This window comes from Sapajus apella, unplaced genomic scaffold (assembly GCF_009761245.1).
Source record: "Sapajus apella isolate SASKATOON/1434 unplaced genomic scaffold, GSC_monkey_1.0 scaffold218, whole genome shotgun sequence".
NCBI classification, from domain to species: Eukaryota; Metazoa; Chordata; class Mammalia; order Primates; family Cebidae; genus Sapajus; species Sapajus apella.
The window spans coordinates 125,149-139,957 of record NW_022437158.1 but is presented as its reverse complement, the minus strand read 5'-3'; the positions used below and the strand labels follow the sequence as shown (position 1 = coordinate 139,957).

Here is a 14,809-nt window from a genome sequence, read left to right as displayed (position 1 = left end):
GGCTGGGCATGGTGGCTTGCGCCTGTAATCCCAGCACTTTGGGAGGCCAAGGCAGGCAGATCACAGGGTCAGGAGTTTGAGACCAGTCTGGCCAATGTAGTGAAACCCTGTCTTTATTAAAAATACAAAAAAATTAGTGGGTGTAGTGGTGTGTGCCTGTAATCCCAGCGACTCGGGAGGCTGAGGCAGGAGAATCCCGTGAACCTGGGAGGCGGAGGCTGCAGTGAGCCGAGACGCACTCAAGCCTGGGCAACAGCGCGAGACTCCGTCTCAAAAAAATAAAAAGAATCCAGACACAAAAGGTTGCATGGCTGCATCAGAGGCTGATCTATGGAGAAGAGTCGGTCAGTAGTGGGGTTGCCAGGGGCCAAGGTGGGGCCTGGGATGGGTGTCAGGTCCCCTTTGGTAGCAGTGGGTGATTAGAAAGTTCTAGAACCAGGGCTGGGTGCAGTGGCTCATGCCTGTAATCCCAGCACTTTGGGAGGCTGAGGCGGGCTGATCACCCAAGGTTCAGAGTTCGAGAGCAGCCTGACCAATATGGTGAAACCCTGTCTCTCACAAAAAAAAGAAAGTTCTAGAATCAGACAGAGGTGGCATCTGCACAACCTTGTGAGTGTCCTAAACGCATGGAAGTGTACAGTTGAAATGGTGAATTTCTTTCTTTCTTTTTTTTTTGAGACAGAGTCTCGCTCTGTCACCCAGGCTGGAGTGCAGTGGCGTGATCTGGGCTCACTACAACCTCCGCCTCCCGGGTTCAAGCCATTCTCCTGCCTCAGCCTCCTGAGTAGCTGGGATTACAGACACATGCCACCACGCCCGGCTAATTTTTGTATTTTTAGTAGACATGTGGTTTTGCCATACTGGCCAGGCTGGTTTCAAACTCCTGACCTCAAATGATCCGCCTGCCTCGGCCTCCCAAAGTGCTGGGATTACAGGCGTGAGCCACCGTGCCCAGCCAAAACGGTGAATTGCATGGGATGTGAGTTTTTCTACAGTGGAAACTATGCATGCATGTCAGAGCATGTGAAGTGTCAAGGATGACGCTGAGGCCATGAGGGGTCTGGGCGGTGGGGGCAGCACTCCTGTAGAGTGTGGTGGGCGGTGCGGGGGCAGCTGGGGCTGGTGTAAGTCAGGTGACCATGCCGGCCTCTGATGCACGTGTGCGGTCTCCCTGCGGCACCAGCTCCCAGGACAGGGGCTCCGCCGCACTTCCTGATGTGAACCCAGCAGAAGGGGCCCTGGGGCCCGACTCTGCTACTCTTGGGTTTCCTGCCCAATCTACGGACCTCCGGGTGCCTCAGTTTTCTCATCTACAAAGAGGGGGACGTAGTCACTACCTTACATGGCCACAAAGATCAGATTTTTTTTTTCACTGCTTAAAGTGTTCTAAAGATGAGATGATTTAAGACCCGAAATGTGACCCGCACGCGCCTGGGACACCATCACCGCTGCCTGTCGTAACGTCAGTGTCTGGGGCACAGAGGTGGAATTCTGACCCACCTGGGGACGTCAGCGATGGGCTCTGTGGACAGGCCAGAGGGTCCCGCCTGGCACAGCACCATATACAGAGGGACAGTAGGGGCTCTGCTCGGGGGTGCCTAGGATTTCTGACCCCTCTCCCAGGGGAGCTGCGTCTGGTTTCGGGGAGACACTCACCGTACAGCTGCCAGACGCGCACCCTGTCCTCGTAGGGCAGCCTGTAGCGCAGCGGGTCACCCACCGGGCCCTGGTAGTACGGCCGCATGATGGAGTGTGCGGTGGCCACGTGGCTCAACCCGATGGCGTGGCCGAACTCGTGGACAGCCACTGCAAACAGATCCATCCCGTGGGCATCTGGGGACACAGGGAGCCATGTGAACCAAGGGCAGGAGGGGCCCTGTTCCTGTGAGGAGGGACCAGCAGGCCTCTGCCATGCTGTGGGGTGGGGTGGGCCCAGTCTGGGGTGCCCACAGGGGATGCCTTGGTGTCCGCCACGCCAGACGGATTCTGCAGGGTGATTTGGAATTAATATGATTGCCCCGGGGTCTCTGTGGGGCCTGCCAGGTTTCTCAGGCCTGGCATCTTTGTGTCACTCACAGAGGGGCCGACAGCCTCTTCTGCACAAGGCCACACAGATAACACCCTGTACCTGGGCCTGGGTTACAGGGGGCCCGGTGTTGGACAGACGGCCTGAGACCCGACGCTGTGGGCACTGACCCCTCCAACCCAGACCCCATGGGATGGGCCTGGCTCCCAGGACGACCTGGTCCCCCGAGGCCACAGTCCGGCTTGGAACGGCCTCGGCAGAGCCGTGACTTCTGCAGACAATGGTACTTAGCAGGAGCGACTCCAAGCCATGGACACAGAGGACTCACAGGCCTCCTCCCGTGCCCTCCCTCGGGTGCTGAGGACGTGGCAGGGACAGGCTCGTCCCCGCCCAACAGGCCAGCACCTAGCGAGCTCAGCCGGGTGAGCACAGGCACTGCGAGGTCAGCCTGTGGGAAATGCCCGGCCGTGCTCAGGAGCAGTGAGCGTTTCCAGCCGTGGGGCTGGACACGGGGGCGCCACGTGGGGAGCCACGGCTGCTCCTCGGTATCAAGGGCTGCCAGGGCCCCTGATCCCGCCCTGGGGGCCGCCCCAGACACACCCGAGGAGCGGAAGGTCCAGGCCTCATCGTCGTCAAAGTGGGTGTCCCCTGCAGTGTGGTGGTCGCTGGGGAAGAAGGCGTGGGCCACGGTGCCGCCAGGGCCGTCGAAGGGGTAGCCGTCATTGTGGTCGGCCTTGGAGAAGTCGATCTGGATGTCGGCGGTGCTGCCTGCCACCTCATGGAAGTTCAGGGGTGCGATGTCACTCCAGACCTTGAGGGCGTAGTACATGAGTGCGCGCACCGTGTCACGGCCCAGCGGTGAGTCCCGAGGGAACGTCCGGACCCTGCGGGCAGGGGTCAGCCAGAGTCCAGTCACGGGGAGCAGGCTGCATGCCCCAGGCCGAGGCTCTCCGAACGCCCTCCTCAGCCCGGGAGGTACCCATGCCCACCAGAGTGTCTCCCCATCTTCTGCCTTTCTCCCGTGCCAGGAGACATGTCCGACGCCCCATGAGGGTCCCAGGAGTTCACCCGGGATGGATGAGGCAGGGAGGGAGGGAAAAGACAGCCCAGGAGGGCTGAGATCCCAGACCACAGCAAACGTGAGCTCCCACGCGGAGCCATCAGCCCAGGGCCCTCAGCGGGTATGCCCCGCCTGCCCCAGCCCTGCTCCCCGCAGAAGGGGCTCTCTCTAGTCATCAGCTCACACCAGCAGGACCCCTCTGAGCCAGTTTTGACCCCAGGAGACAGCAGAAGGGGACCAGTACAGGTGTGTGGGTCAAATAGTGTCCCACCAAATTCACGTCCACCCTGGCCTGAGGATGTGGTCTGCTTTGGAAATAGTGTTGGCTGGGCGTGGCGGCCGCATTTGCAGCCCCAGCACTTTGGGAGGCCAGGATGGGCGGACTGCTTGAGCTCAGGAGTTCGAGACCGGCCTGGCCACCACGGCGAAACCCCTATCTATTTTTTTTTTGAGACCGAGTCTCACTACGTCTTCCAGGCTGGGGTGCAGTGGTGTGCTCTCGGCTCACTGCCGTCTCCGCCTCCCAGGTTCAAGTGATTCTCCTGCCTCAGCCTCCTCAATAGCTGGGATTACAGGCGCACGCCACCACACCCAGCTAATTTTTGTATTTTTAGTAGCGATGGGGTCTTGCCATGTTGGCCAGGCTGGTCTCAAATTCCTGACCGCAAATGATCCACCCACCTTGGCCTCCCAAAGTGCTGGGATTACAGGCATGAGCCACCGTGCCCAGCCCTGTCTCTACTAAAAACATAAAAAATTAGTCGGGCACGGTGGCTCATGCCTGTAATCCCAGCTACTTGGGAGGCTGAGGTTGCGGTGAGCCAAGACTGCCCTCCAGCCTGGGTGACAGAGCGAGACGTGTCAAAAAAACAAAAAAATTAGTGAGGTGTGGTGATGTGCATGTCTGGTCCCAGCTGCTCAGGAGGCTGAGGCAGGAGGACTGCTTGAGCCCCGGAGGCCAGGGCTGCAGTGAGCTGTGATTGTGCCACTGCACTCCAGCCATGGTGACAGACCCTGCCTCAAAAACACAAAGGAAATAGGGACTTTGTGGATGTCATACTGGAATGGGGGCCCTAAATCCAAGGAATGTCCTGATGCGACATGGGAGAGGCGCTGGCGCACAGACAGGCCGGGGCGGAGGCAGAGGCTGGTGATTCTGCCAACGGCTGCCAGCAACTGCACAGCTGGACAGAGCCTGGGACGCATGTGCCCTCTGCCTCCTGAGGGCGCCACCCCGCCCACTTTTTCACATGGACTCCTGGCCTCCAGAGCGGGGAGAGAGCTCCTGCTGCATCTCAATACCCCGGCTTGTGGGCATCTACAGAGGCACAGACATGGAGACACAGAGACCCCGCTCCTCACCCAGCCATGTGCCCACCACGTGCCCACCTCCACGGGGGCCCCGCTCCCCACCCCAGCCACGCACCCACCTCCATGGAGACCCCGCTCCTCACCCAGCCATGTGCCCACGTGCCCACCTTCATGGGGGCCCCGCTCCCCACCCCAGCCACACACCCACCTCCACGGAGACCCCGCTCCCCACCCCGGCCACGCACCCACCTCCAGAGACCCTGCTCCTCACCCAGCCACGTGCCCACGTGCCCACCTTCATGGGGGACCTGCTCCCCACCCCAGCCATGCACCCACCTCCACGGGGGCCCCGCTCCCGACCCCGGCCACGCACCCACCTCCACGGAGACCCCGCTCCTCACCCCGGCCACGCACTCACCTCCATGACAGGTTCCTCTTGTTCCACTTGGGTGGGGCTGCAGTATGGCGTCTCCTGCGAGCCTGGGTCAGGACGGGGAGGTCCGGAAGGGAGCAGCGAGGGGTTCTCATCAGGGCCAGGGTGGCCTCGTCTGCAGGGGTGCGTGGAGCTCAGAGCCTAGCCTCGCCTAACCCCCAGCCTAGGATCCCAAGCACCCCCAAGGCAGAGAGCCCTGACTCTGGCACCAACCTCCGTGCCACCCCCTCCTCCCACCCACTGCGGGGACCAGCCCCAGGCCCCGAGCTACACCAGGCCGGGACCCAGTTCCATTCAAGCATAGGGCAGGGCTGTGGCGGGTCGGAAGGGGCATGGCTGGCTGGCGCAGGCCTGACGGGGGCCACAGCAAGGCAGGCCACCCGCTGCCCCCCTGGAGAACTGACCCAGGATGCCGGTGGCCTCCAGGCCGCCAAACTGCTGCATGGCTGTGATGGCCCTGGACAGCTCCTCTTGCGTCTGCAGCTGTCCTGTTGCGGGGTCAGCTGGGGGCAGGTAACCAAACCTGCTTAGCCACTCCTGAAGGCAGAGGGCAGGGTGAGGGGGTGCAGCGAGGGCCTGGTCCTACCCAGCACGAAGCCTGCCACAGGCCACCGCTGCTCCGCCAGGCCCTTCCCAGCCTGATTACCACCCGGCCCCCAATCTGCCCAAAAGGCACCTCTTGCCTCTTCCCCAGGCAGCTGCTGGAAAAGTGTCTTAACAAAACTGATGTGCCTTCGATGATGTGAGCTTGCGCAGTGCACGACCTGGACAACCACTCACGGCAACCCTGCCCCACCCCATGCCTCTGAGGCTGCAAAATACCAGGGAACATTAAAAAGGCTCTTAAGTGTGGCCAGTGTCAAATGCAGGCTCTCAGCTGACGTGTGACAGGGCAGTCTGGGCCTCAAGGTCTGAAATCCCAGCTGAGAAAGGCAGTGCACAGACACCAGTTTGAGGAATTGGGCCGTGGCTGTTCTTTCACGGGGGAGATAAGAGCCCAGGCTTGCCTGGCGCCGTGGCTCAGGCCTGAGATCCCAGCACTGTGGGAGCCGAGGCGGGGACTGCAACAGTGAGAACCTGTCTCACAAACCAAAGCCAGGCTCCAGCCAGGCTGCAAAAGCAGGTGAGCCCCACTCAGCCACCTCCCTGCCGTGTGCCCGAGGCGAGGCAGTCTACCCCCTGGGCTGCTTCCTGAGTCCTTGGCAGGCTGGTGACGAGGATGTCAGCCGGGATGTGGAAAATGCTCACACCAGCACCAGCTCTGCTCTGAAGGGCGCACTGGGGTGGGTGGGAGGCTACCCACATCCGAGCTGAGTGGGAGCAGGAACGGGGGCAGCCCTTCAACCTGGGCACAAACCAAGCCCTGGCCCCGAGCCCCAGTCGTCTCTGCTACCCTGGAGGGGCCCCAGGGACGGGGGACCTGGGTGCCATCTGTGGGGGCTGCCTCCACCCTCAGCTTCAGTTTCTTCAACTGCAGTGGCACCCGTGCCCACTTGCAGGCTTCAATGAGGCTCCTGCTCTGCCTTGTGGACACTCGCCAGCTGGGGGAACCACAGCAGGGGTGACATGCTGGGGTCCCTGCCCAGCCTGCAGACCTGTCTTTTTTTTTTCTCTGGTGGACATTTAAAAAATGCCTGCGCTGGGCGTGGTGGCTCACGCCTGTAATCCCAGCACTTTGGGAGGCCGAGGCGGGTGGATCACGAGATCCACCGATCAAGAGATCGAGACCATCCTGGTCAACATGGTGAAACCCCGTCTCTACTAAAAAAACAAAAAATTAGCTGGGCATGGTGGCGCGTGCCTGTAATCCCAACTACTCAGGAGGCTGAGGCAGGAGAGTTGCCTGAACCCAGGAGGCGGAGGTTGCGGTGAGCCGAGATCGCGCCATTGCACTCCAGCCTGGGTAACAAGAGTGAAACTCCGTCTCAAAAAAAAAAAAAGAAAAAAAGAAAAAAAAATGCCTGCGACTCATTTATGCCGCCTGCTGGGCCCCCGGGTTCTGGTCTGCAGCTCCTGCCTGAGCTTCTCTGTGAGCTGGTGACGGCGCGGTCCTGGCCAACCCTCCTGCCCATCGGCGGGCAGTGCTGAGAGGAATGCCATCGTCCTGGAGGTCCCAGGGGCATCGGCCACAGGCCCGTGCTGGCCAGGAGGGGCCGCACAAGACACCGCATGGGATCTGCACGCCCCAAGGTTCCCCGTTCAGGAGCCAGAGTCCTTCCCGGGCCCTCCCTCTGTGCCTTTACCCCTCTCCAAACCCTGCTGACCCAGCCCCAGCCCCCCCCCACAGCCCTGAGGGGAAGCCAAGAGTGTGCATGTAGAACCCCTCGGGTCTGGGGGCCTCTCCAAGGCTAGAGGCAGGACGGACGTCAAAGTGGACATTCGTGACTGGGGTGGGCAGCTCTGCGGCAGGGCCTTGGGGAGGCAGCCTCCACTCACACGGGGTGGGATAGCTGCTGTGCGCCTGCGTGCTGGCCCCGGCAGACTGGCCTCCCACTTTTGTCCCGATCTCCAGACCGTGGGGATCCTTGGCTCCGGGTGTCCAGCCCCACACTGCCATGTACCCAAAGCGTTTACGGAGGGTGTCCCCAGGCCGGTCCCCACTCTAGGTGCTGAAGCAACACTCATCAGCACATTCTGCATTAAATACGTGCACTTTTTAGTTCTTTGTTAAGATCCCAGCTCCACAGGGCCACTGTGCCTCGTGGTTACAAGCCTGTCACCTCCTCCAGGAAGCCCTCTGGAATTTCCTCACACCATCTATGATACTGGATGATGACCCCCTGCCCCCTTACCAGGGAAGGGCCCATACAGGCAGGTGCCTTTCCTACCCAGGCCAGCTGCTGCCTGGGTTGGGCCAGCAGGCACTGAGACCCCCTTGGGAGGACCCCGCACCCCTAGCCTTCCCATCTGTAAGCTGGGGTCATGGCTGGCGGCAGGCTGGGGTACCCCTTCCTCTGGTCCCTGGGGAGCTAGGCAGTCTGGCCACGGGGCCACATGCATTTTGGGAAAGTGGAACCGGGCCTGGCGGGCAGCTCTCCCAGTGGCTGTGGAATGTTCCCGACCTTTGGAAGCAGCGGTTTAGCGGCAGGTGTGAGCGGCCAGCCTGTTTCAGCTCTAAGAACAAGGGTTCCAGCACCGTCCTGGGGCAGGCAGCCCCGCCCACGGCCAACACGCAGTCACCCGTGGCGTCACATCTTGGGGCAGCAGGTCTGTGGGGCAGGGCTGTCGGGGCTCCCACCCTACACGTGTGTGCCCAGGTGCTGCGCCCCATCTCAGGCTCAGCATTCTGGGAGGGGCTGTCTGGGGGGTAGAGTGGGAGGGTGGGAGCCACTTCCTAGTTTGCAGGGGCACCCTGACAGACCAGCCTTGTGGGTTTGAGGGCCACTGGCTTTCGGGTGGACACAGGTAGAAGCGGCCGCCTGCTCCGGGGGGGGGGCCTCCTGAGCCCACAGGGTGCCCTTGCCCAGTGCCACACCGCCCTGTGCTCCCAGCTTCGGGGAAGCCCGAGCCTTCGGGGAAGAGGGCAGCAAGCCGCTCCCCAGGCAGCTCAGTTCCATCTGGGAGGGGCGGCCGATTCTTGGCCAGGGCTTGGAAATGTCAACTCAGGCTAAATAAGGGTGGCGGCAGCAAGGTGAGCGTGTTAGCTAAACGGGGCGTTAACCAGGCGCAGGCCCGAGCCGGAGCACGGTTCTGGGGCAAAAAGGCCCCCACAGCCAGCACCTTGGGGCAAATGCAGTGGCCTCTCCCTGCCCTGGCTCCCCTCCCCAGGCCTCTATTCTGACGTACTCCTGCCCACAGCAGGTGGGCGGATGCCTGCCATAGGATGGACCCTAAGGCGGGGGCCCAGACCCTCTTCCCCTCCCCACCCCTGCCCCCAGAGTACCTACACCCACCCGCTGCCGCTGCTGGATCTTGACTGCTGTCGCCACGGAGACTGCTGTCTCCAGGGCAACGGAGGCTGCATCGGGAGGGTGCTGCAGCAGCAGCAGGGTGAACCTTCCAGAAGGCCACCGGGGAGGGGGAGGTATTGCCGGGAGGAGGGAGGAGGTGGGAGAGGGGCTGCTGGGAGCTCCAGGGAGCCCCAACCCAAGGCAGCCGCCCCCTGGCTGATGATAGTTTCTGGAGCCGCCTAGGAGAGGCGGCGCTCTCCTGCTCCTCCCATGGGCTGGGCCATTATTACTAAAGATGGGGACACAGAGGCCAGAGGCGGGGCCCTGCCCCGTTGGGGAGCACAGGCAGGAAGCAGGCGCCTGCAGCCCCTGGCTCTGACGCAGATGCGGGCCCGGCCCACTCCGGATTCGCGGTTCACAGTCCTGCCTGTCTGCCACAGTGCGTGCCTGTTTCCAGCCTTGAGGGGGTGCAATGCACACAGCACAGAATTCCCTCGGACGGTTTTTAGGGAGTTTACGGCATGCAGCCCCTGCCCCCTGGCTCTGGGTTGCACTGATTGGTTGTGTCGGCCTCTCCCGCCCAGGGCACCCTGGCTGGCGGTGCATCTGTGGCCCTGCTGTGCCATGGGGGTGGCGCCTGGGCCTGGCCCCTGCAGATGAATGAGGGCCCGGCCCCCCACACTCATCTGTGACCCGACCTGCATGGGGTGGGAGGGGGGTAGGGGAGAGGAGATGTCCTCAGCCCCATTTTACAGATGAGAAAACTAAGGCTCAGGGCATGTGGATAACCTGCCTGTGGTCACACAGCACACCGTCAGTGATGGATCCATGGTCTAACTGTGTCTGACCCACCGGCCATGCGGGGGTCCCCTTGCACTGGCCGCCTCTGGCTGCTGACCCTCGGTTGGAGTGATCCCTTGGCCCCAGCCAGGGGCACTGCCAGATTCCCTCTTAAGTCTGTCCATCAGTCTGAGCAAGTGGGAGAGGCTAAGACCAGAGGACCCCATCCCACTGCCCATAGGGGAGGACAGGAGTGTGGGGAGGATAAATAGCAAATGTGAACATGTTTGTGACATGAGTCTCAGGCGGCCATGACGTCCTGAACAGGACTACTTGATAACTGTTCTCCATCCCAACAGCCAACAATTATCCAGCACTACCCATCCACGCCCACGCCGTCCACGCCCACGCCGTCCACGCCCATCTCATTCACACCCCTGCCATTCCTGCCACCTCCCTCAGGCACGGTGAGGCTGGGGCGGTCCCTGCTGGGGGGTACCTGGCACAAAGCAGGTGCTCACAAAACCGTGGGTTAACCTTGCGAAGTGGGTGCTCTTATTACTCCCAGTTTACAGATGAGAACACTGAGGCACAGGGAGTTATCCTTGGCTACAGAGCCGCTGACCACTGTGCTATGCAGGGGTGAGAGACGGGCTGGAGGGCTGAAGAAATGGGTGTCCAGGGAACATCCTGGGGGACATGGGCTGTGACCAGCAAGACGAGAAGGAGCTGTCCAGGTAACATGCGAGGCGGTGCCCACGGCAGTGGGGACAGCAGTGCAAAGGCCCTTCTGCAGGGAAACGCGCAGCACAGAGGAGCCAGTGGGACAGAGTCGGTTGCCGGGGGGAAGGAGAAAGAGGTGGGCCAGGGCATGTGGGGCCCTTGGGCCAGCATGAGGAGGGGACTTGCCTAGTACTGCACCACAGGGGAAGCTGGGCTCCGCATCCTTCCCGGACCACCCCGTCCTGTCCCTGCCGTGAGCCAGACGGTGCCAGCAGGGCCCCGAACCCCAGAGGCAGGTGTTCAGGAGGCCCCCAGTCCCTACATGACAGAGGTGCCGCCCCGCGTGCGCCTGACACCTTCCCCGCGTCCAGAGCCAGGGCAAGCGTCCCTCCGGAGCTGCTGCCAACAGAAGGTAAATGCACGCATGCGCAAAGCGCCCTGAAGCCCCAGGACAGCATCAGAGAACACCCTGGTCCCCTCCAGCCTTCCCCCTTCCCGCCCCTGAACCACGGAGGCACCCCCGCTGATGGTACGGCAGCCTGTCCTCCCTGGCCCCACCGCACAGACAGGGAGACTGAGGCCCGGTACGTGGGTCGCAGAGCCCACGTCCGAGGGAAGCGACATCTCCTGCGCCATGAAGGTGGGTGTCAGGAGGGGACCGAGCAGCACGGACACGCAGGTGCCGGGTGTCAGGAGGGGACTGAGCAGCACGGACACGCAGGCGCCGGGTGTCAGGAGGGGACCGAGCAGCACGGACACGCAGACGCCTCTCACGGCAAAATCAGGCGTGGTCTCACACTCCTGCCTGTCTTGGTTTTGGCTGGGGGTGCTCTGCTGACGCTCTGGGACCATCTGCAGGGTGTCAGGGGACACCCTGACCCCAGCCAGGGTGATGATGAGGTCCTGAGGGCCAGGGACCCAGAGGCCAGCAGCGGAGACCAGGATGTGGAGGGCGGCTGCCACCAGGCACCATCTGGCCCAGCCTCCCACAACCTCAGCAACACCACCCCCACTCCCCGCCCCACCCCAGGCAGAAGACCAAGGGAGCTGCCACTCTGCCGTGGGCGCAGTGATGACGGCCACAGGCTGTGCTGGAGAGGAGACGAAGCAGAAACTTTAGAAGTTTGTCAAGCCTGCTACCACACAGCTGCCCCCGGGACCCGGTCGCGAGATGCCCTGGGCGAGTCTGGGGAGTCCCAGCCAGGTCCAGGCTGCAGGCCGGGAACAGACGGCGGCTCAGACACTCCAGACAGCTGTGGAGCAGAGACGGCGAAGCCCACGGGCAGCACAGTGCCACCGTGAGGAAATAAGGCACCGAGAGCCGCGTCCCATCGATGCCCAGACCCGCTGGAGAAGGAGCCAGGGCGGGAGGGGTGCGGACGCCTGCGGAGACCCTGGGCTGCGCGCTGTGTCCTACTCAAAACACAGGAGGACAAAAATCTCAGGCCTGCAAGGACTCGCAGCCCCGCCGAGGACGGGGGCACAGGGCGCTCTTTTGTCCCCGCCGTGCGGCCCAGCAGCCTGAATCCCGGCCTTGTTCACGTGCTAACAGGGGGCGCTCCGGGGCGGGCCTCCCCTGCGTGCAGCTCAGCCTGCGGGAGCCGGTCTCTCGGACAAAGGGGCCCTTCTCCTTCCTGGCGCCCAGACCTGAGAGGGGGCGGTGAGGGAGTCCCCGCTTCCGCCCAGATCCTGGCCTCCCTGTCCCTCCCAGCCGGGAAGCTGCCTGCCCTGGGCCTGAGCTCGCCCGCGCTTCCCCCAGGGGCCGGCAGAGGCCGCCCCGCACCGCCAGTGTGAGCAGCAGGCCCGGACAGGACGGAGGTGCCACCAGGCCGGCTGGACCCCGAGGGGGCACCATGCAGGGGGCTGCCCGCAGCGTCCTCCCTCTCCGGCTGGACGCCGGGCCCCACTCACTGCCCCCGGCCGGGCTGAGGAGCCACGACCGCCGCTCGATCCCACCGCAGGGCACAAGGCGGGTGATCCCCGGGTGCCAGGAGAGACCAAGGCGCAGGTACCAGCCAGGAGGAGGGTGCCCGACCCACTCTCTGGGCAGGCGGGCAGGTGGGTCACGCTGGGTCTGATCAGCCGACAGGGCTTGGCCAGTGGTCCCTCCTGCGCGTGTGGGCCCCACCTGGAGTCCTCCCCTGGCATTGCCCCGGCCCCTTCTGCAGCACCCTGGAGCCTGGGTTCCCTTCCCTTCAGAGCTGGAGACACCAGATCCCCAGGGCGTGCTTCTCAGTGGGGGATCACGGAAACCCCCAGCTACAAAGGGGTCTTGAGGAGGTGGGGGCACCCCAATTTCACAGGCGGCCTGGCTGGAAGGAAGCCACTGTGGGGGCCTGCAGGCATCTGGCCCCCGGGTAGCAGGGGCAGTGGCCAGCACTGTCCCAGATGGCTTTGGGGCCTGGGGCCAAGCCGGCTTCCATCCAGACCCCCTGGCCAAGCCCTGCCAACCACAGGGGCTGCAGGTGCCACCCAAGTGCCCCTTTCAAATGCCTCGACTGCCTGAAATCCACCTGCGCTGACTTGCTCAGACCCGAAGGTTTTGGAGCACCTGAAAGTCCCAGGCGCTGGGTGAGAGGCCCTGCCAGGACCCCACTGGGAGACCAGGGCCCAGCACTTGCGCGGGCGGGGAGGCCTCGGCCCAGAGTCCCTGGGTCAGGGTACAGTGAGGGCAGCGCTGGGGCAGGAGCCTCAGAAGGAATCGCCCAACCCAGTCGGAGTCCACCCGACCGCCCCAGCCGGGGGGCGCTGACCCCCCGACGTCCGCTCTAAATCTTCCGGGTTCACAGGAGACGCCGGTCCGGGCTGCGGAACAGGGGAGGGGGCTGTGGGAAGAGACCGCGGCGCTGCCCCCGCCAGGGCTCCCAAGCTGAGCTGGGGACAGAGGCTGCGTGTGGGGTGAGGAAGGCTCTCCCCAGTCCCCGGCTGAGCACGGGACCCGGGCTAGAGGGCCAGCCTGGCCGACCCGGGGGGAGGGAAAGGAGGCTGGGGCCAGGGCCACGCTCAGGGGAGCTGGGGCCGGCTTCCCTGTGCCCCCAGCACCCTCAACCCAGCAAACTCAGGGTCCCAAGACTTTCGGGGTGCCCCCACTCCGCAGCCCCTGCTCCGCCACTCCCACCCGGAACGCACGCAGCGCGCAGGGCTCGGGGCGGCCGCGAAGGCTGCTCTCGCCCACCCCGGCCGCTCTGCGGCCGCTGCAAGCCGGGGACCCGGGCTCCGGGCAGGCGGCCTCTCGCAACTCCACGGGCTCCCGCGGCGGCGGCGCGCTCCGGACGCACGGAGCCGGGACGGGAGCCGGCGCCTGCCAGATCCGCGGGCGCTCGCCCGGCCGCTCACCCGCGCGCCTGCCTCAGTCTCCCCATCCAGGAAATGGGTCCAGGGCTCCCGGGCGACGCCGACGCGCACCGCGGGGCTCTGCCGGGCCCCCGCCGCCCGGCCCGCGGGGACCCCTGGCGCCGGCCCCGGAGCTCCGCGCCCCCCCCCCGCCCCCGGCCCCGCGCCCCCGGCCGCGCTCACCACTCCCAGGCTGAGGTCCTCGGCGCGCGGCGCGGGCGCGGCGCAGCCCCCGCGGGTCCCCAGCGCCAGCAGCAGCAGCAGCAGCGGCGGCAGCGGCCGGAGCCCGGGTCCGGGGGGCGGCGGGGGCGAAGGGCCGGGTCCCCAGGCGGCGCGGCGCCGCATGGCGCTCACATGGGTCCGCGGGCGGCGAGCAGGGTCCGCGCCCTCCGCTCTCCGCGGCGCCCCCGCCGGACTGAGCGCCGCGCGGCAGCTCCCAGCGGCGGGGCGGGGCCATGCAAATGTATGCTGATGAGACCCGCCCCTTAAAGGGCCCGCCCCGCTGGGTCTGCTAGGGGACGGGGTCCGCGGCGTCACGGGAAGGCGTTTCCCGGAGTGTCTTGGGACGGCCTGGGGCGGCGGGGGATGCGCGGGACTGGCGCAGGGGTGGGGGTCCCGGCCGCCCGGGGGGAGTGGACCCTGACCCCGCTCTCCAGACGCACTTCCAGGCCCTCCCCCACGGCGCCCAAGGGCCGGCTTCGGACCCGGGTTCGGATCCCGGAGCCGGAGCCGCAGTCGCAGCGCAGCGGGTGGGCGCTTGGTGGAGCCCGCGGACCGTGGGAGAGGGAGGGAGGGGGTTCGGGGGTGTTGGGGGGCTCGGGCTGCTGGAGGGGGAGGGCGGGTGTGCGGGTGTGGAGGGGAGGGGTGGAGGGCCAGGGAGGGTGAGAGGGTGTGGGGAGGCATCGAGGGGGGCTGGAGGGGGAGGGCGGGTGGGGGGGGCTGGCATCCGAGGCGGAGTCTCTGCAGTCCCTGCAGGCCTGGGAGGGAGGGTGTTAACTTGAACGTTTGTTGGAGCCAGCGTGTGCCTGAATAATTTCATTTACTCACAAAAGTTATGAGATGAAAACGATTTCCATTTCGCAGACAAAGAAACTGAGGCCCAGAGAAATGAAGTCACTTAAGGCAGGTCCTGGAGCGCGGAAGTGGCAGAGCAGGGTCAGAGCCCGAGCCGGCGACGGTGCGGACTCAACTCGTGTAAGCATGTGCAGGCTGCCCCCTGAGTGGGAGATCTTCGGAGAGGCAGGGTGTGGGGT

At 64.5% G+C, this 14,809-nt stretch overlaps 1 protein-coding gene across 1 annotated transcript in view; it reads right to left on the bottom strand.

Annotated features, from left to right (window-relative positions):
- MMP17 (matrix metallopeptidase 17) overlaps positions 1 to 13,967 on the bottom strand; it is a 22,584-nt gene extending 8,617 nt beyond the window's left edge. The window contains exons 1-5 of the mRNA XM_032270870.1: positions 13,740 to 13,967; positions 5,235 to 5,367; positions 4,816 to 4,945; positions 2,627 to 2,910; positions 1,657 to 1,833 (exon numbers count right to left, since the gene is read on the bottom strand). Of these exons, the coding sequence (XP_032126761.1) occupies positions 1,657 to 1,833; positions 2,627 to 2,910; positions 4,816 to 4,945; positions 5,235 to 5,367; positions 13,740 to 13,901 (886 nt within the window). The 5' untranslated portion in view covers positions 13,902 to 13,967. The remainder of the gene's footprint in view (positions 1 to 1,656; positions 1,834 to 2,626; positions 2,911 to 4,815; positions 4,946 to 5,234; positions 5,368 to 13,739) is intronic.
- Between the last annotated feature and the right edge of the window lie 842 nt (positions 13,968 to 14,809).